Consider the following 20000-nt stretch of genomic DNA (forward strand, 5'->3'; position numbering starts at 1 on the left):
TGGCCATTCATTCCTTATGACTTTTCTTCTGCCGCCAATGTATGTTCTGTGCCTTTTGAAAGTGTTAAAAATCTGAGAATATCTTGTATGTATCCCATGAAAAAGTATTTCATTTCCTTTTATTAACTTCAAGCGCTTCTTGTAAATGGGCTTTCTGTAGTCTCTGCTTAGGTGTGTAACAGGGAGTTTAGATGTTTATCCATTGTTCCCTTTTCTTGAATGGACCATAACAGCTAAGTTGCATCACTTCCCCCTACATACTCAGCACAAGCCACTAAAAAACAAACCTAGACCAGGCCAATTAATTTTTCCTTGACAAGCTATACACATTTCTGATGTGATGGCCGATTATTTTTTGTTTTATTTGATTTTCTTATGGCAAACCTGAAAACAGGGTTTCAAGATGGCCGCAAGGAGGAAGCGACTGGGATGAGCTCCGGGTCAAGGGATCACTTTCTGTGCAAATCCCGACCGGTGCGACCCCACCTACCCCCCCCCCCCCCCCCCGCCTACGGCACGACTAGCAACGGACCATGCTAAAGAACATTAACCCTGTTGCAATGAATCGCCATTGGGGTCGACGTCCCCTACTTGGAGGACCAGGTCCCAAACGCTCCAGAGACCCCCCCCACCCCCCAAATCGATTCTTGCACTGGAGCTTCTCCCCTCTCCCCTACCTGCAGCAGCCCCCATCCGGTAGGGAGATCTCCGCTCAGCACTTACCGAGGGTGTGGAGGCGGTGAGGCATCCAGAGGCAGCTCCGCCAGGGCTCGCGGCTCAGAACTGGAGCAGCGGCGAGTCTAGTTTCTACCGCTTCACGAACATGGGGCTCGACAGGAACTGCAGCAGAGTGGCACCCCTCCTGAGCGGAAGAGCGGGGGAGGAGACCCTCTGCCGCCAGTCAACCGAAGCACATGGATAAAAAGTGAGCCCAAAATCACCGAAAGGGCCTCAGCACTGCCAGCCCGGCGTCGCGGCTAGAGGATCCAAGCGCTGACCCACAGGGGCGCCTAACCCCGTCCTTTACGCAAGAACCAACTCATTCCTTGCGCAACGGGCCGCCTGCCCCTAATATGGCCGCCACTGTGGACATCAAATGGTCATGGAAATCATACTTGTTCGGTCCAATTTCAGGAAACAAATGGCTTTAACCACAACGGAACAATTCCTCCTAGAGAAGGGGCAACAGAGGTCTCTTGAATAGCAGCGACTCATATACCTGTTTAGGCAGCAGAGACCCCGCCACTGGAAAAAGCTGGCCACTTCACAACCTATCTCACTTAACACTCAAAGGGCCGCCTGTCCCTAAAATGGCCACCACTTTGGAGAGGTTCTGCCCGATTCCTTGAAACAAAGGGGTTTAATCTGAGGCTGAATAATTTCTCACAGCGAAGGTGCAGTGGAGGTCACAGGCAAAGCTGCGACCCCTTCACCCACCTGATTTAGCAGCAGAGACTCTCCTCCCCACCCCCCACACCCCACAAATGATATCGCTGGCCACTCCATAACCAACCGGCTTCACTCTCAAAGGGCCGCCTGTCCCTAAAATGGCCCCCACGATGGACATGTTCGGCCCGACTTCTTGAATCTAATGGCTTTACCAGAGTTGAAATAATTTCTCCCAGCGGAGGTACAGCGGAGGTCACAGGCAAAGCTGCGACCCCAACATCCACCTGATTCTGCAGCAGTGACTCCCCCACTTGATAACGCTTGCCACCTCAGCGGTCTGGCGTTTGGTCTCTCTCCCTCGAGGTTGCCTGCTCCCATTATGACCACCCGCCAGCTCCTTACAGCCAAATAGGAGGTCATATCCAGGCTGATACGGACCCCCTCTGTCACCTGCTCCGGCTAGAAGATAAGAGGAACCTCGCAACAACCCAAAGGGACACCTAACTCACCGCCACTCTCGACGCCCTCATGCACCAGCCCACTTCCCGGCAGGTAGGCAGCCTGACTTTAAAGAGCTGACCTGTTTAGACTCCCAAGTGTTTGGCCAAGGAGCTTGAAGCTCGTTGCTGTCTTCCTCTAACACCCGATCGACCTCCCTCACCCCCCCCCCCGCGCAAACGAATCGACCACACCCCACCCAACCAGTGAGATTGGCGCAATCGAGGCTCACCCAATAGGTCACTCAGCCCCAGCTCTCACTCCCACAAAGGGGCTGCCCGATCTCTATTTAATGGTCATCTGAGCTAACCAATTGAGCCGAGGACCTCTGCATTCTTGGAATCCGTGCGTGACACCCTATGACCCACCTCGTCGAACAGCCCAACCCCCTCACCGGCTTCACACCCCTTTACCTACTGCGCCGAACAGCCCAGCCCCCCTCCGTCTTACTCCTCCCCTCCCTCAGAGGACCCACGCCTCCACAAGTCCAGCTAGGATGCCCCCGGCCGTGCAAATGGACACGCATCCCTGCCCTTCTCTCAACCACATGTCCCCACTCGGTCAGAACACATTCGCTATAACATTTCCACACAGTCTCTCCTTCAAAGCAAAAAAACGCTTTAAACAGAATTTAATCAGGCAACATATCGAAACAGTAGTTGTTGACACTTTCCACTGCTCATCTAGAGGACAGAGGAAAATGGACTTCATTTTCCATACCAACAGGCCTGACCTTTGGGCCACCATCTTTTTCTCACTCCTCCCCGTTTCCAAAACCACTGTTACAGAACACAACCGTAAACTAACAATCTCCAGTCTGAATCAACAGTCCCTGACCAGAGTGAATGGCACCATACTAATTCAGGCAAAAGACGAAAACCTAGAGTTCTTCGACTCTCTTCCCCACACTAAAGATGGCAACATCTCACTACCCACACCTTCCGATCTTCCCCCCCGCCCCCCGAGTGGCGCCATACAAACCCCAAATCTGCGGAGCACGCTTTCGCCACCACAGCGACCCACCCTCCGTGCTTAGTCACTCCGCCAGTCATACCTCAGCCTTAGCTCCCCCTATCTTTCAACACTCCTCCACCACCCCACTCACCCAGCCTCCCAGAACTCAACCCCCCTATCATCCCCAACTGACCCTTAACCCCCCATCACCCGAAGGACACCCAGATCTCCGTCTCCCGCCCTTAGAGGACCCAGAGTCCCAAACAACTCCGATTCACAACCCCCCCACCCCCGCTAACCCCCACTCCACAAGTTCACATCGACCCCCTCCCCCAGTGAAGAAAACTACCACCTCCAACTGGACCTCAACCCCCCTCCCTCTCTAGCTTTCCCACAGTCGAACTCTAAACCTGAGTCAGCTCCCCCCTTCCTGGGAACCCCCCCAGTAGTGACTCGTCCCAAAGCCCCTCGCACTCAGGGCTCTGCTCCGCCCATTCTCACCTCCTCACTCAAGCTGACGCAACGCCTCCACCTCCTAGAAGCACAGATCGGTACCCTGATTCATGACCTGAAGGAAACCTTATCCTCCCTAGGGAAACTCAAGCTCTAATCCTCTCACTCCGCAACAACCCACATCCCACCGCCTCTCAATAGGAATGACTCACCGGTCCCTGTCCCCTCGGTATCCCGGCCACCACTCACTAAACCCAGGCTGAGTCGTGAGCAGACAGACCCAGAAGAATTATTCCCACCCTCTTCCCCCCCCCCCCCCACCCCCAGGAAGTTATCGCACTCGTCTCATCATACGAACTCCCCTTTAACCAACTAGCTCAGGCTCCACCTCTAAACTCTACTCCCATCTCCTTGATCCAAGTCATTACTGGAGTGGGTAGGGACCTGCCCCCCCTAAGAGCCACTAGACCCCCAACGTACCTATCCTCCATACCCAGAGCCAAGCCTGACAATCTGAGATCAAAAGAAGACCCTCCCATTAACTGTATGCTTATCAGCTGGTCCGCCGTCAAACATGCAACGGAAATAGCAGAAGCCATCTTCTCCCATGACCTGGATGTAGCTTTCATCACTGAAACCTGGCTAAACAACCTGCCCTACCCATTCTGGACATGCTGGTGCTGCCCGGTTTCTCAATTATACACAAAGACAGGCCAAAGCACAAAGGTGGCGGCATAGCAATTCACAAAAGTGACCTCTCCATCTCCGAAATTCCCTCCTGTCTGTATAACTCCTTCGAATGTCTATCGGTCAACCTCAAATCGGCCACTTATAGTCCACTCCAATGCCGCCATCTATACCATCCTCCAGGCAACTCCAATGAATTTGGAGCTCAGTTGTCGGACCTGATCACCCAATCCGCACTCAAAAGCGACAGCAGAATAATTCTGGGCGACCTCAACCTAAGATGGAACGAAGCAAAAAACCCGCTCATTCAATCTCTCAAAACCCTCCTGCAAGACAACGATATGATCCAACACTGTTCAGAGGAAACTCACCATAGAGGAGCGATCCTGGATGCAATCATTGCGGACAAAAATGCAATCACGATTGACTACATCATCCCGGTGGACTGGTCAGACCACCACATCGTTCTTTTTCATATCCACCATCCGGCCCTATCCCTCCCACCCATTCAAGCCTCTCCTAAATGGGTCAGGAGCACATCCCAAGTCCCTCGAGACAAGCTAGAAGGACTAAGCTCACTGCTCCCTAACACGACCGAGCTCCTCTCAGCCACGGAACTCACCTCTCTCTACCATTCCAACTTGGAGCTCACCCTGGATCAGCTGGCGCCTCAAACCTAAACCCAGAAGCATCCCCTCTAGGTCTTGGTTCTCCACAGACATAAACGAGGTAAGAAGACACCTCAGATCCCTTGAAAGAACATGGAAAAACAACCCCTCCACTGGGATCAACTCAAGGCAGTAAGCAAAAACTACAATCCTATCAAGAGCAAAAAGTCAACCTCTTCTGTTCTGCTTTAGATAATGCTAAAAACCGCCCCAAAGAACTCTTGAACATGATCAGGAGTCAAACCTCCAATCCAGCGACAGCCAACATGGCGTCCAAAACCCATTGTGACAACTTTGCAAGCTTTTTCAATGAAAAAATCGCCAAAATGGATCGATCATTCAGCACTAAGCCCTCCTCCCGCACGGAGATCCTGACTCCAGCAACACCCTCGTCTATCCGTTGGTCATCTTCCCGGCCCGTCCAGGATGATATGATAAGCAATCTAATCGCCTCCGCCAAACCCTCGTCCCACTCCCTCGATCAGCTACCCTCGAGACTGACCAAAGACCTGAAGCTTACCCTAGCCCCAAATTGGGGCAAGATCATCAACAGCTCTTTGAGCGAGGGATCCATTCCAGATTGCCTCAAAGTAGGACCAGTCACGCCGCTTCTAAAAAAAAAAACCTGGCCTTGACCCCACGGACATAAACAACTTCAGACCGGTATCGAACCTCCCTCTCTTATTCAAAATTCTTGAAAGATGTCTGTTGTCACAGTTAACCCAACACCTAGAGAACACAAATCTACTAGACCCACACCAATCAGGATTCAGAAAGGGCTGCAGCACTGAAACCGCAATCCGAAATGTCCTAGATGATCTGCACGTCACTTGACTCCAACCAATGTAGCCTTCTCATCCTCTTAGACATCTCGGCTGCGTTCGATATAGTTGATCATACCCTGCTACTCAAAATCCTCCAGAAGAGAGCAGGTATTGATAAGATGGTTCTCCTCCTTCCTCAACAACCGCACACAAAGAATAAAAATGAACAGCTTTGAGTCGGACCCCCTCCCCATTAGTAGAGGTGTTCCACCACTCTCCGTACTCTCCCCGCAACTTTTCAACATCTACATGGAACCCCTCACCGCACTTCTAAGGAACTCCAACATCCCCTTCCACCTCTACGTGGACGACACACAACTCTATCTGGAAACCACATCGATCGCAGACATTCACAGAGTGAACGTTACACTCATGGAGGTCCAACATTGGCTCTCATCCAACCAACTCAAACTCAATGAAGAGAAAACAGAAGGGCTCCTCATCTCGAATAGAGATGAAACCCGCCAAATAGTAGAATGGCTGAAAGCCTTAAAGGCCCTAAATGATACTCTTACGCCGACGGATCTGTGAAATCCCTAGGGATTACTCTCGACCCTAAATTGGACATGAAAAAACACATCTCAAAACCGCCAAAAGTGCGTTCCTTAACCTGAAACTTCTCTACAAAATAAAACTCCCCCCCCCCCCCCCCCCCCCCCCCCCCCCGAAAGATCTGAAACAGGCCACTAAGGCACTGGTGCTCTCCAGAATGGACTATGGCATCGCAGCCCTGACTGGAACAGCCAAATCTCACCTGGGGCCTCTTACCACTACCCTCAACGCTGCAGCAAGAATGGTCACAGGAACAAAGAAATATGAGCATATCTCACCGGCACAGCTCCCCCCACTTGGAGGAAGACTCCCTGGTGCACAGCGCAAAATTGACTGAAAAGTCTACAACATCATATATAGTTGATCCAAAGGTTAAATCCACAAGTTTGAGAGGTTCCTCATGTTTTTAATCAATATTCATTGTTATCATGAACAGTTCATCAATGCTTAAAGAAGCTCAAACATCATCCAAAATGAAATGTCATCCAATCATAAATCCTCCCAATGCATTTCGGGCATTCCGGGGACAGCTCTACAAACATAAAAGAAAACATCCTAATGTCGCAAAGATATACATGTACCTGACTCTCATTACACAAAAACTGACTAAATGCTGTGCTGTAGGCCACAAGTGTGATATGTGAAAACCAGATTATCATGCACAACATGTAACATAATGTGGAAAAATATAAAAGGTGAAGTGCTGCTCCAAAAGGTGTAGATTGAGTGCATTGAGCTGAACAGGTAGCGTGCAAAAAAGAGCATAAACGTGCTGAATGTAAAACAGAGTCTCAGCAAGATTGCACCCAAGTGTAGAAAGAATTAAAAGCGTGCTACCTAGTCTCAAACAACCAAGGAATAGATAGCCAATGTGCTCGATACTCACGGGATGATTACATCCATGACGCGTTGTGGTTGAAATCTGAAAAAACAGTCGCGTTTAAACCACACGCGGTAAACGAGCGAAAATGCAGAAGCAGTTCAAAGCGGTCCTCGGTAGAGGTACTCACAGTAAGTGAAGTCCGTGGATTCCCTCGATAGACGACTGACAGGAAACCTCCGTAATTCAAAGTCCCAGTGAAGTAAATACGGACGCGAGGTGTGTGAAAAGCATAGAGGAAGGACTGTGCTCTGGTGTTGAGACAGCGCCATCTTGGAAAGGTGTAAAGATCGAAAACTATCGGAACAGGAAAGGGAATGTGATAAAACTGCGAGTTGCAAAGTATATAAAAACACTCAACAGATACTGGTTTCTCAGAGTGAATCTAAAATAAAGAAAATTAAATTTGAAATAAAGAAAATTAAAGAAAAAAATAATAAAATGAAGCGTAATGGTGTTATGAAACAGCTAAATGACAACATACACAGACTGTCAAAGGCACAAGTAAAATAGTTAATGGACAGAGGATGCCAAGATTAAAGGTAGCACAGAAATTCCATCCTATCATTTAATCCGTGTGGCTGCATAGTCGCCATGAAGCGGATCCAAAAGTTCTCTTTTCAGCAAGGTGTTTTTGTTGTGTGTGGGTATGATTTGTTCCAGTATGAGATATTTCAATTGGGCTACTGTATGTTTTTGTTCTAAAAAATGCGCAGCTACTGTGGATTTGATGTTGCCAGTCCTTATGTTGCTCTTGTGCTCCAGTAGTTGCGTTCTTATTTTTCTTTCAGTGTGACCGACATAACACTTCCCGCAGGGACATTTCAACATCTAGATTAAATTGGCAGAGTTACAGGTGGCGTTGACTCGCAGTTTGATAGGATGACCCTTCATGGGATGGTTGGTGACATTCCCTTGTATGCAGTTGTTGCAATTGCTGCAATTGTAACAGGGTCCGAGTCCCTTGAATGTTTCAGATTCACTTTGCTCCCTGGGTTTAGATAAGATCTCTTTGAGATTGCGTCCCCTGGTGTGGGCGAACAGCGGTGGTTGTGAGAAGGCTCCTTGAAAATCAGGTTCCAAACTGAGTAGAGACCAATGATTAGAGATGATATTTCTGTATTGGTTGTTCAAGACCATGTACTTGGAAACAACTACCATCCGAGAATTCTCAGTTTTAGCTCGAACTTGCAAAAGATCACGGTTCATGTTACCACATCGGGTAATTGCCTCATCCAGTGTGTGTTGAGGATAGCCCCGTGCTTTAAACCTTTCCACCATATTGGACATTTCTTGTTGACACAAGTTTTCAGATGAAACAATGCGTTTGACACGCATCAGTTGAGAAAGAGGTAAGTTCTGTTTCAACCCAGGTCGATCGAAACTCTGAAAATGTAGCAGTGAATTACGATCAGTAGGTTTACGAAATATGGTAGTGTTCAACTTTCCTGCCCATCGTTCAACCTTTACATCAAGGAAGTGAATGCACTCTCTGTTAAGACTCCATGTAAACTGCACTTGATCGTTTATTTTATTCCATGTTTCCAAAAAATCAATCAGTTCATTCTCAGTTCCTGCCCATAGGATGAAAATATTGTCAATGAATCTCAGATAAAGCTTCCCATGGTTTTGCCATGTCGGTTGATTCAATACATGTGATTCTTCGAAAGCTTTCATAAAAATGTTACCGTATGACGGCGCCGCACAATTTCCCATGGTGGTTCTGCATAGCTGGTGGAACCATTTGTCAAATACTGTGGTGTAAGGTAAATACCATTGGTTCCATCAAAAATACCTGCATGTCTGCATCCAGGTCAGAGTTAGATAATTCATGTTCAACAGCTGTTATGCCAAGGTCATGAGGTATCGAAGTGTACAGTGAACATACGTCCGCCGTGCACAATATTAGCTCTTGGTCCCCCAACGTGTCCGTGGCTTGTTTGAGTTTAATCAAGAAATCTGTGGTGTCTCCGACATGTGATCTAGTATTCAGAACGAACGGCTGAAGATATCTGTCCAAACATTTACCGGTGGTCTCATGAGTACTCCCTTTAGTTGAGACAATTGGTCTCAAAGGCGATCTCGTGGTGTGCTTGTGCACTTTCAGCAAAATATATAACACAGGTGGTTTAGGATTGTTAGGTGTTAAATAGCGTCTGACTCTGTCATTAATGGTACCATTCTCAAAAGCCTGTTTGATGATTCCGGCTAAGATAGAAGTGAACTCATTGGTGGGATCAGTAGGTAGAGATGCATAGTGTTAGGATCCAGTGTGTGGGCCTGTACTTGTCCTTCATAATATGCGGCATCCATAATCACAAAAGCGCCTCCCTTGTCAGCCGTTTGACACACAATAGATGGATTGTTAGCAATTTTTTGCAAGATATTCTTCTCCTTTTTGGTCAGGTTCTCCTGTTTAAAAAGGTAATATGGCAATGTCTCTTTTAACTAGGTTCTCAAACATGTCAATGATCTTATGGCTTACTGGAGCCATGAAGGTACTTTGAGGGCGAAGCACTCACAACATATCACCTTGGCTGCTAGGCGTTTTCCGCCCCTGTGCTGGAAAATGCTTGAGTACATTATTCATGACGAGCTCAGCTCGTCATCCGCACAGCTCAACTGTGCATCATGAGCATCGAAAGGGATATTATCCTCTAGCATAGGTGTGGTTACTATATTTTGGAAGTAGTGCCGTAGTCGTATGTTGCGAACAAGCTTGAAAGTGCTGACCTCTAGTTCCAAGGTGTTCGTTCTCGTGGTCGGTACAAAGGACTGGCCTTTCTGTAACACTCGTCTCTTCAACGGTTAGTTGTGTAGATGAAATGTTGATCACCAAGTTGTCCTGTGCGGTTATTTCCGACGATTGCCCTTTTTGGCTTTGGGTTGCTCTTTTTCTACCTCTGCGGGTTTTGAGCTTCTTTAAGCATTGATGAACTGTTCATGATAACAATGAATATTGATTAAAAACATGAGGAACCTCTCAAACTTGTGGATTTAACCTTTGGATCAACTATTTATGATGTTGTAGACTTTTCAGTCAATTTTGCGCTGTGCACTAAGGAGTCTTCCTCCAAGTGGGGGGAGCTGTGCAGTAGTCATTAGTTGATCATGCTGATTGGTACAGACAGCGTTCATCTCTGGAAGCACGCCACAGACCATAACAGTGGTTTACTTTTGGTTTCACTCAGCTGTGCAAGTCCTCCTCTAATTCTTTGTTAGTTCACACCTCACCGGCACTCAAGGAACTGAAGCGGCTCCCTATAGACCAACGAGCCAGCTTCCGTACAGCTTGCCTCACATGCAAAGCCCTGCACACAGGCAAACCAGAATATTTGGCCGCCAAACTCAAAAGGGCCGGCCAGTCTAGGAACCTCCAGAAGTTCCAACAAGCTCCTACTCATCCCTCTGAAATCGCAGAAACACAAAACCTCAAATAAATCCTTTGCGGGAAATTCTCCAGGATCTGGAACGCCCCTTCCCCCTCTTTTCTCACTTTGCACTCATTATTTATTTTTGTTTTTGATCGTGGGCAATGTTCTGAAAAGATTAGGATTATTTTATTGCAAAGCGATATTGCTTCTTGCTTATGTTTAATTTCTGAAATGCTTTGACCACATTCCAGTCCAACCCATCCCATCCACCCCCACTACCTAAATAGACTCCAACCCACTTTGCGCCGCTACACTCTGCCAGTGAACTCTCCTCTACGACGCTACCTACCCCGTATCTGCACTCCACTCTAGGCCACACCACACCACACCACACCACTAACTTTTAGCCATGCTAAACAGCAGCCACACTGGTGTACAACATGGCAAAAACACATTGCCAAATCCAATAGCTCTTGTTTAAGCAAGACCCATTGACTTGCCAGTGATTTTTTTTGTAGAAAAAAATTAAAGCGTTCCAGTATAGCCGCTGTGTTGATTTTAGCAACCGCAATCATGGAACGGTTAAACAATCCTACCAACTGCACGGTACTGTTCCGAATTGGCCTTCTAGTTTAGAATCAGAAGGTGCGCGAGCTGTGGCTTCGTGCAAAGCAAACGAGCAGCCCGACAGTACCATCTGCAAAGCTGCCTAATGGCTAAAGAAGGCTGATCAAAGGCCCGCTACTCTGTGTATATATATTTTGGATTTTTGTTAAAGTAAGAGCTGGGCAGACTGCTGGAGTTGAATTTAATAACTGTCATGGTAGAACTTAAAAAAAAAAATCAAAAAAGAAGACCTACACCTTTTCTCCAATATCGTTCAAGATACTCAGTGCAATGCAAGAACTTGATCTTTCTGAAGAGCCCACAATAACCACGAGCACTTATAGCTAGTAATTGCGGTCCCATTGTGTGTGATTGGCGGCCTCTCTAGGCAGCAGTCAGTCAAATAATTGCCAAACGGAGTGGGTTTCCCTTGAAATGGCACATTGTGTCGGTCTAGCTTGTAATGGAGGTGTTATATTTTGGTTTATGTTTGTTTTTTATTTCAATTGCGTCCCAGTAGCTAATGACAAAAAAGACGCATGAATGCTGGGTTTGGCTCTTATTTATATTCTATTAATAGAGTACGGTCAGACTATTGGATTTTTATTTTTACATTTAAAACATTGGTTATCAACACAGGGGTGCAGGGGAGAGAGAGATTAACATGAGACACCCATGCTCAGCTCAGTAGTTTTCATTCTCATTATTTCTTAATAATTAAGAAACTGCAGTTATTAGTAGGAAATGCAGCAGGAGGGGGGGGCATGTCTAGGAGACCAGAATATTGACAAAGGCTTCCACTTCTAATGCTGTTATTGCATAACGAAGTGGGATATGGAATGATCACAGAAAGTGGGTAACAAGTCTCTTCTGTAGATATGTGTCTTCTTTTTAATGGCTTTGAAGAACAAGTCAATTTTCTCTAGCATCGTACACTACTGTGCGTGTAACCTCAGTATGGAGTGACTCTGCCTATGCATAGGCAAACATTTCAAGCGTGGGGATGGTGTAAATCAGTTAGCAGGCACACCTGGTTACCACAGTGTGATGTATCAGTCAGGTGACTACGTTCTGATGAGACCCTATGAATGAATGGTTCAGGGTTGAAATATTGACAATCCTCCCAATTGGTGGTGGTTGAGGATTAACAAATGATGCGGCTGATAAATCAGTTGGATCCTCTTTCTCCCTTGATTTTGCTTTGATAATTATCTCACAACCATTTGACTTTTTACAGAAGCCTTGTATGCGATATATTGTAAATATTACTATGAGCCCTGCGTAGTCTGCACTATGTTCACAAACGTTACTGTGCAGTATATTGTACTACTCTGGGATTGTTGTAATATATTTGTATCCAAATCATATGTTTTCGTTTGTACAATTCATTTAGAACAGAAGTGTATTTCTAATCTGCCTTTGGATTCTTCTAAAGTTTAGGTGAGGATTCCTGATTCAAATGAGTCTCACGTGACTGATTGTTTAGAATATGTACTTTGTCCCCCATCCCGTCGTCTATATTTATTGTACCTGTCCTTTGTCAAGGACATGTGCACTGCTTCTGTCTATGCAGTAGTGCTATTAAAGTTTTGTGAGGACGTTTTTTCGGGCTCGCCTGCTGATGCGCTTGCGCATTCGAGTTGGCGAGAGGTATAGGGTCTTATCCAGAGTTTAACCAAAGTGGCGATTTGATGCAGTGCACGTGTGCTTTTAGGTCGATGCGCATGACCTAAAAAGCGCGTGCACATCGCCAGCCATCTGTTCCCCAGCTTGGTGTCGCAAACAGCTCTTCTAAGGTATCAGCTCCGCCCCCTTCTGTTCCCTCCCACTCGCTCGCACATCAAAGGCTGCTCACTCAAACACCAACCTCTCCTTGTACTTTGTTCATTTGTAACCTGCACACACGTCAATATTTTGTGTATTTTCCAAAATGTCTTACTTTTTCGATCTATAATTAGACCGACTTTTCTTCATTGTCTGCCCCAAGCCTCTCCCAGCAGGCAGCCCACCCCCCTCCATATGGTCGCCGCCACAGCAATGCAGAGAGAGCTTCACACTTGTGCTCCGTGCCCTCCAGACCCCTCCGCCCATCTCTCCTCCCAGCACGTTTCTTTTGCTCTTCTCCTCCACGTTATACCTCCCCTTGTACCAGCAATGCCGAGAGAGCTTCACACTAGTGTTCCGAGGCCTCCAGACCACCCCCCCATCTCTCCTCCCAGCACGTTTCTTTTGCTCTTCTCTTCCGCGTTATACCTCTCCTTGTACTTTGTTCGTTTTTGTAACCTGCACACACGTCAATTTTTTGTGTATTTTCTAAAATGTCTTACTTTTTCGATCTGTAATTAGACCGACTTTTCTTCATTGTCTGCCCCAAGCTTCTCCCAGCAGGCAGCCCACCCCCCTCCCTCTCCATATGGTCGCTCGAGCTGCAGGCAGCCCACCCCCTCCCTCTCCATATGGTCGCTCGAGTTGCAGGCAGCCCACCCCCTCCCTCTCCAGCACCTGCCTTCTCTCTGCCGACGCATCGCGCGGCGCGCCTTTTCTATTCATTTGTGCCTCGTTTATTTTTTATTTATTGTATACTTGGCTCGTTCCTCCATTGTCCCTTTATAGCCCTTTTCGTTTCTTATTTCCTTCTGCAGTCTGGCACTCTTATCTTATAGAAAACCAGTAACTTCAATGAAGGGTCACGTAAAGTTCACTTAAACTTAACCCAAGCACATTCACAAACATTCTTCACTGTAAATGCATTTTCCAGGGAGCATGTTACAGTTTTTAAAGTTCTGCTAATAATTTCGTCCTTCGTGCAGCTGGTCAGTCTCGAGCACCTCTGTTGCTCCCTCACCCTGCTGGCTATCCATTCTGCCCCCATCGGCTCCTTTGTTGCTCTCCAACACCTAGTGTTCCTTTAAAAAATAAAAAAAAATGGTATTCTTTAGAGCGGTCTTGCCAGCTGTAGTTTGCCTCTGGGCCGTTGCTTATTACAAAATGTGTATTTGTGTAAAACAAAGAAATCTACTCACGTTTGTATTATTGCTGTTATGATGAGAACTGCTTATACACTTAAAGTAAAGAAATTAATTCTCGAAGAACAACAATTAGTCTACTAAAAAACTAGGCGGTAAGAGATGATGCTTGGATCAGGTGCCCAGAAATGAATTGCAGGATAGAAAGGCAATTTTCATTTGATCATTTTATTTCCTCATTTCCTCATTTGTGGCCCGTGTGTATACTAGGTGCCCACACAAAGACATCAACTCACATATTGCTCTAACCTTTTGTGGCACTGAAATTATTCCCAGCACATAGCTGAAGCATGCTCTTCATTGTTACCTTTTACCATTCTGATTACACTGTAATCTAGTTTTCATTTGCGCAGCTACAATTATTAAAATAATTAGCAAGTGTTACTTTGGAACCGGCAACTGGCGCCACTGGGGACAAGGCAGACTGAGCCATTCTTATGGGGGTACCCCCTCCCTTCTCCGTTAGCAGCGCCACCTTCTCCAGCTCTTTCCTCTCTGCTTGAAACAGACAACAGCCGCCAGTGGGCAACAACTGAGACATCCTGCTTGACAATGGGTTTGTCAATTACGTGTTAACACTAAACCGACCCGAGGTGCCAGGAGAGCACAAGATACACAGAGACATCCACCTTTATTGATGTCTTTAATTCACTCTTTACTCGGACCATTTTGAACCAGCAAAAAAAAAAATTTACTTTTTAAAGGATACTTTTAGACTATATTGTTAGCGTAGTCACATTTTATTATAAACATGGTGGAATACTTTCAGCCTTTCACTATATTGAAATTAAAGTCGGTATGAAAGCACATTAAAAGGTATATTTCGTTTTTAAATATGGCATTTCAATTTAGCAACTTTAAACCGTTCATGATTTAAAACATCACACACTGCAATAGTTTATAATCTCTCTGCTTCCCTATCTCTTCCTTCTCTAATTCTCGTTATACTGCAATAACTCTCTTATACTATTTTGGAGGCTTTCTCTCTCACCCCTTTGTCTGCGTGGCTTCCAAACACAAAATAAACATACTTCCATTCCACTTCTTGCTGTCTCTGTATCACGTGCCAAATTTTGAGATATGGTGACATTTTAATTCTAATTTTCCACTATCCTCTTTCAGTACATTATTTGTCACTCTGTACATTCTTCCTCACACGACACAAACGCTTTATACACACTTCTGTGACTGAGACTTGGTATTTTGCACAGACAAACAATATAAGGTAGGCCCACTGGGTGAACATGCATGCACTTTTTTAAAGTAACAGCAGGATCCATGTAAACAGACAATGACATTAACACAGTATAAAACATCAAGACTCCAGTCCTACTTGCAATCGTTTCTTACACAACTAATGTCATAGCACGTTTTTGATGTTTACTCTCCAGTAGCCTTAGGTTCACGAAGCCACACCTAAGCTCAATTATAAATTCATGCAACTATTCCACTATATTTTTTGCTTACATCAATACTTGGATGTCGTCTTCGTGGTGTTTTTGCATTGCCCTTATAACCCTAGCCTAGGAGCTGTGTGCCTTTTTGGAAGTGTTTGAGCTACACAGCTTGGTGCTCACAACTTTTTAAAATATTCATTATATAAAAAATAAATAAAAGCCATTGGTATTTGTAAGATCAATACATCTTAGTCACGTAAATACATATTGCATTACAAATGCTATAGGTGTCACATTTTTTCCCCTCCCACCCTTCCTTTGATGTCCCCGTGGCTTCTGCCTGTCGCCTCTCCATCCTTCACAGCCCCTCTGTCGTGGAATCTCAAATTTGGGAACTACATCTTCAAAACAAGCCTGTTCATGTTGACACTTGCAATTAGAATCCTTTCTTTCTTTCATTTTATTCTTTCTTTCCCTTTCTTTCCTTCCTTTCCTTCCTTCCATTCCTTCCTTCCTTCCTTCCTTTCCTTCCTTCCTTTCAATCCTTCCTTGCCTTCCTTTTCTTTCTTCCATTCCTTCCTTCCTTTCCTCCCTCCCTTTCATTCCTTTCTTTCTTTCATTCCTCCCTTCTTCCTTCCGTTCTTTCTTTCTTCCCTTCCACATTATCACTCAGCGCCACCCCAGCATCACTGGTTCAAATAGGTTCTTTCAATGTTTCAAGCTGTTTTAAGCTTTCACGCTTTATTACAAATCACAAAAAGATGTTAATATTTCACTTCTGTTCTTGGATTTTCGTCACAATGAAAAACACTGAACATAATCTTCACAAAAGTTATTTACAAAAGTTTAAGCTATTGCCATTACAAATAAAATAAAATATTTAAGTATTAATTATTTTAAAAAATTAAAAGCCATTGTTATTTGTAATATCAATACATCTAAGTCACGTAAATACAAAACATGTTGCATTACAAATACTATAGGTGTCACATTTGCAAAAGTTATAACTTTTGGCATTGTAAATGACAAAGCTATTAATTTAGCTATTTTAAAAGTAACACATGAATAAAAAAAAATCAATTATAAGACCAATAGCTCAAACTTTCCTAATGCGAGACCTATTGCATTTCCAATGCTTGTATTGCAATACTACTATAGTGTGGGCACTGAAGTGCTTGCCTACTTAGGCTGCAAGCTACGCTGTGCAGTGTGTGTGGTTGGAAGGGAATTAAGTGTTTTTCTTTTTTCTTTTTTTAAATCCTTTTTTTGATCCTATGTGGATAGCATTTCCATATCGTGCATGATGACCACTGAGGTGCAGTTATCGTGTTATAGGAAGTAGCACTTAGCAGTGTTGTGGATGAAGAGGTGTATTTTTTTTCATCAGTGATTTGTTAAAGGACTAATCTTCAATAGAAGTTTGTCAATAGCAGAGATAAACGGAGCTTGCTGAAGCACATAGCTATCCTTTAGTACAGTGGTTCTTAACCTGTGGTCCGATGAACCCTGGAAGTCCAGGAGGCCCATTCAGCGAGTCGGCCCCTGTCTCACAAAATTGAACAAGAACATTAATGTATATGCAAATAAAAAAAGCAAAATTGAACATTTGATTGTGAGTTAAAGAAAATATTTCTGTATATTTTTTTTGTGCCTTTTTTTTAAATTCAAGTCTAAGACGTTGCTTAGGTTGGGGAACCCCAGCTTGCTATAATGGCTTAGTGGGTGTCCCTGAATTCAATTCAAATCTTTTATTCGTTTAACCGTTTTGTTAAACATAAAAAGTACATCACATATAGACATTGCATCATAAAATCACAGTTACTATTAATACACCTAAAAGTATAAAATGTCCCTGAATTCCAGTAACAATTAAGTGGGGGGTCGAAAGAAGCCAATAAGTTAACAACCGCTGCTCAGACAAGAAAAATCCGAAATAATCTTCTGCAGGAAATGAAAAAGTTTTTTTTGCAGGAAATTAAAATAGTTTTTTTGCGTTAACTTGGATTATGATTCTCACATTCGTACTCAGGTTTATAGGACATCTACCTCAGCGCTGGGACTCGTCACCTGACGTAGCCATTCACTGTATAAATCTCATTAGTAGTAGTCTGTATAAGCTGCAGTCGGATAGATGCTGGCTACAAACTCATTGTCTTCGTTCACTTTAGTTCAGTAATCTCTTATTTTTTCATGGAAATCAAACACCAAATGACCATGCTTTGAACTGTTCTGCTTCTCAACAGATCTGTTGAAACACTACAATGGGGAACATCTTTGCAAACCTGTTTAAAGGACTCTTCGGCAAGAAAGAGATGAGAATTCTGATGGTGGGTCTAGATGCAGCTGGAAAGACCACCATTCTGTACAAGCTGAAGCTGGGAGAGATTGTTACAACCATCCCAACAATAGGTATGCAAGTCCGTCCTTTCAGAATCCTGCTTAGCCTGCTTTTTATTTTTTTTAATCTAAATAAATATGGGTCGGTAGTCTTGTTTAGCACTGTATAAAATTAGCCTTCCAAATCACCAGTAAGTACCATCCATTGTGCATATGCAGTGTTGTGTGAACTTAGCTTTATCCCAGCCCAAAAGCTTGCTATAACATTTTCCCTCCATGATACTGATCTTTAACAAAATTAATTCTTAGTCTCCAAAACAACACTATTGGTGTGCACACCTCGATCGCTGATGTTTTATCAATTTTTTTCGAGTGGCCGATGTGAGTAGTTTTCCACTTTTCTTCTTGAGGATCAGAGGTGTACTCGGGTGTGTGCAGAATTTCTTCTGACACGATTGTACTGCCATGTCTTGATGTGAATGGTTTATGTTGTGAGAAAAATTAATAGAAATATATTTAAAAAAAGATAAAATGTGTTCTGTATGGTCTGTCCAGCGTCTGATAGAAATTCGAAGAGTGCCATAGGCATATCAGAAACCGGTTTACATTAAATTGAATAAAATGTAATCGACATACTGGGCACTCCAAAAAGATTCAGCAGCAAGAAGAAATGTAGGTACTAATTTAATCAGCTCTTGATATAAAAAATGACTGACAAATTATAGAAAAGATGGTATAAAAAGTGAAATGTGTGGCGGTGCAGCGAGAGTGTGTATCAAACATGCAGATATCTCAAAGATAAGAGGATCACATCTAATGAAGAATGACTGTCTTGATAGTTTTCTAGGTGTGTATTGAGACAAAAAGATGTGGAAGATAGGATACATAAGGTTTATATGCTAGTGTATGGATGGATGGATGGATTGTGTGTGTGTGTGCGCGCGCTAGCATGCACAGTGTAGCCTGCTCAAACCATGTTTCATCAATGTAGCGTTATACAAGCATTTGTGTAGCAAAGTGTGATACATTTCCCAAACTAGCATTTGGATCTCTACCATCTTTAGTGTGATATGTTTTATACTTAATATCTGATAGACTTTTAGCCAGAGTCCTTACTTTAGAATCCTCCCAAGGCACAATACTGGATTGTGAAATTAGAGGGATTCGTGCGACTCCGTATTGGCCGCCGAATGTGACATCAACTGAGTCCATTTAACTTCCCTGCAGACGTCCGTTCCTTTTCTGCTCTTGCAACACTGATCCGTAGCGGCCCATTTTACTCTTCTCGTATAATAAACAGTGTGCCAACGATGTCATCTTGGTGTAAACCCTGTCGCTCTTGGAAAAGACAGAGGTCAATCACGGATCCATATACTGTCTGTTTATAGTGTCTTGTTGAGCACCACGATTCTGTAGACTGTGGCTCCTGTCAGAGTATCCAGCAGGTGTTTATGGCACACCGTATGAAACTCCTTGCTGCAAAGCTTTGAGATGAACCGCTACAGTGTCGGGTTCCCCGAAGCCAAGAGATAGTCGAGGAGTCACTGGTGAAGAGCCATAGCCTTCCCCGAAGGCGCCGAAGACCCAACATGCTAAAGGTAAGTTGGACGCAGTCTCACAACTGCCGGTTTCAGAGGCATCTCGGGCGACCCCTTGCCTCCCTGAATATCCTGAAACCGGTACAAACTTCGACCAAATAAAAAGAATTTCTTACACTTCAATGGTTTTTTGACCCTTGGACTCCGTCTGGTGCGCTTTCTAGACCCATGGAGGTAGTGCGTGTCCCTGCTGAATTCTCGCCGGCAGCTTTGGTCGCAGCGGGCCCCCTCAATCCGTTAGCAGTTTGGACGCAGGGTCGGTGAACAGCCCTCTGGGGTTCACACCTTTGGTGTTTGTATGTCTGTAGCCTGCTACGCCGGTGGTGCTTGTTGCGGATCCCATTGCCTTTCTTATTCAGATCCTTTTCGTTCTCTTGTTTTGCAGGTGGCGAGGAGGGCGTGGGGTAAACTCCTATGGGTACTCGAGAAAAATGCTTGAGACACGGACAGCTCGTTTGGCGCTCATTCAGGCTTGCTGAGATATATTGCAGATAAAACTACATCGAGGGTTGACCAACTGGCTACCCTTTGGAATCATTCACCATTTGACCGATCCCCTTGACCCCCGCCCCCCCCCCCCCCCCCCCCCCCCCCCCCACCCAGCGCGACCACCAACTGGGGCGCAACTAGGGTCGAAACGTCAACGCTCCTATTTGGCCAAGATAGCTCCAGGAACTTGGACATTAACCATTTGTTTTCCTTGGAACATTTACTTTGACAATACTAGCCTTACAACGACAGAAAACACTTCGTTTTT

General features: G+C 44.9%; 1 protein-coding gene across 2 annotated transcripts in view; it reads left to right on the plus strand.

The window, feature by feature from the left end:
• Nucleotides 1–20000, plus strand: part of LOC147716982 (ADP-ribosylation factor 1-like) — a 214481-nt gene that overhangs the window by 95637 nt on the left and 98844 nt on the right. For both annotated transcript variants that reach the window (XM_086923840.1, XM_086923841.1), the window contains exon 2: nucleotides 17552–17717. In XM_086923840.1, the coding sequence (XP_086779966.1) occupies nucleotides 17570–17717 (148 nt within the window). In that variant the 5' untranslated portion in view covers nucleotides 17552–17569. The remainder of the gene's footprint in view (nucleotides 1–17551; nucleotides 17718–20000) is intronic.

This window comes from Lissotriton vulgaris, chromosome 5, assembly GCF_964263255.1.
Source record: "Lissotriton vulgaris chromosome 5, aLisVul1.2, whole genome shotgun sequence".
Classification (NCBI taxonomy): domain Eukaryota; kingdom Metazoa; phylum Chordata; class Amphibia; order Caudata; family Salamandridae; genus Lissotriton; species Lissotriton vulgaris.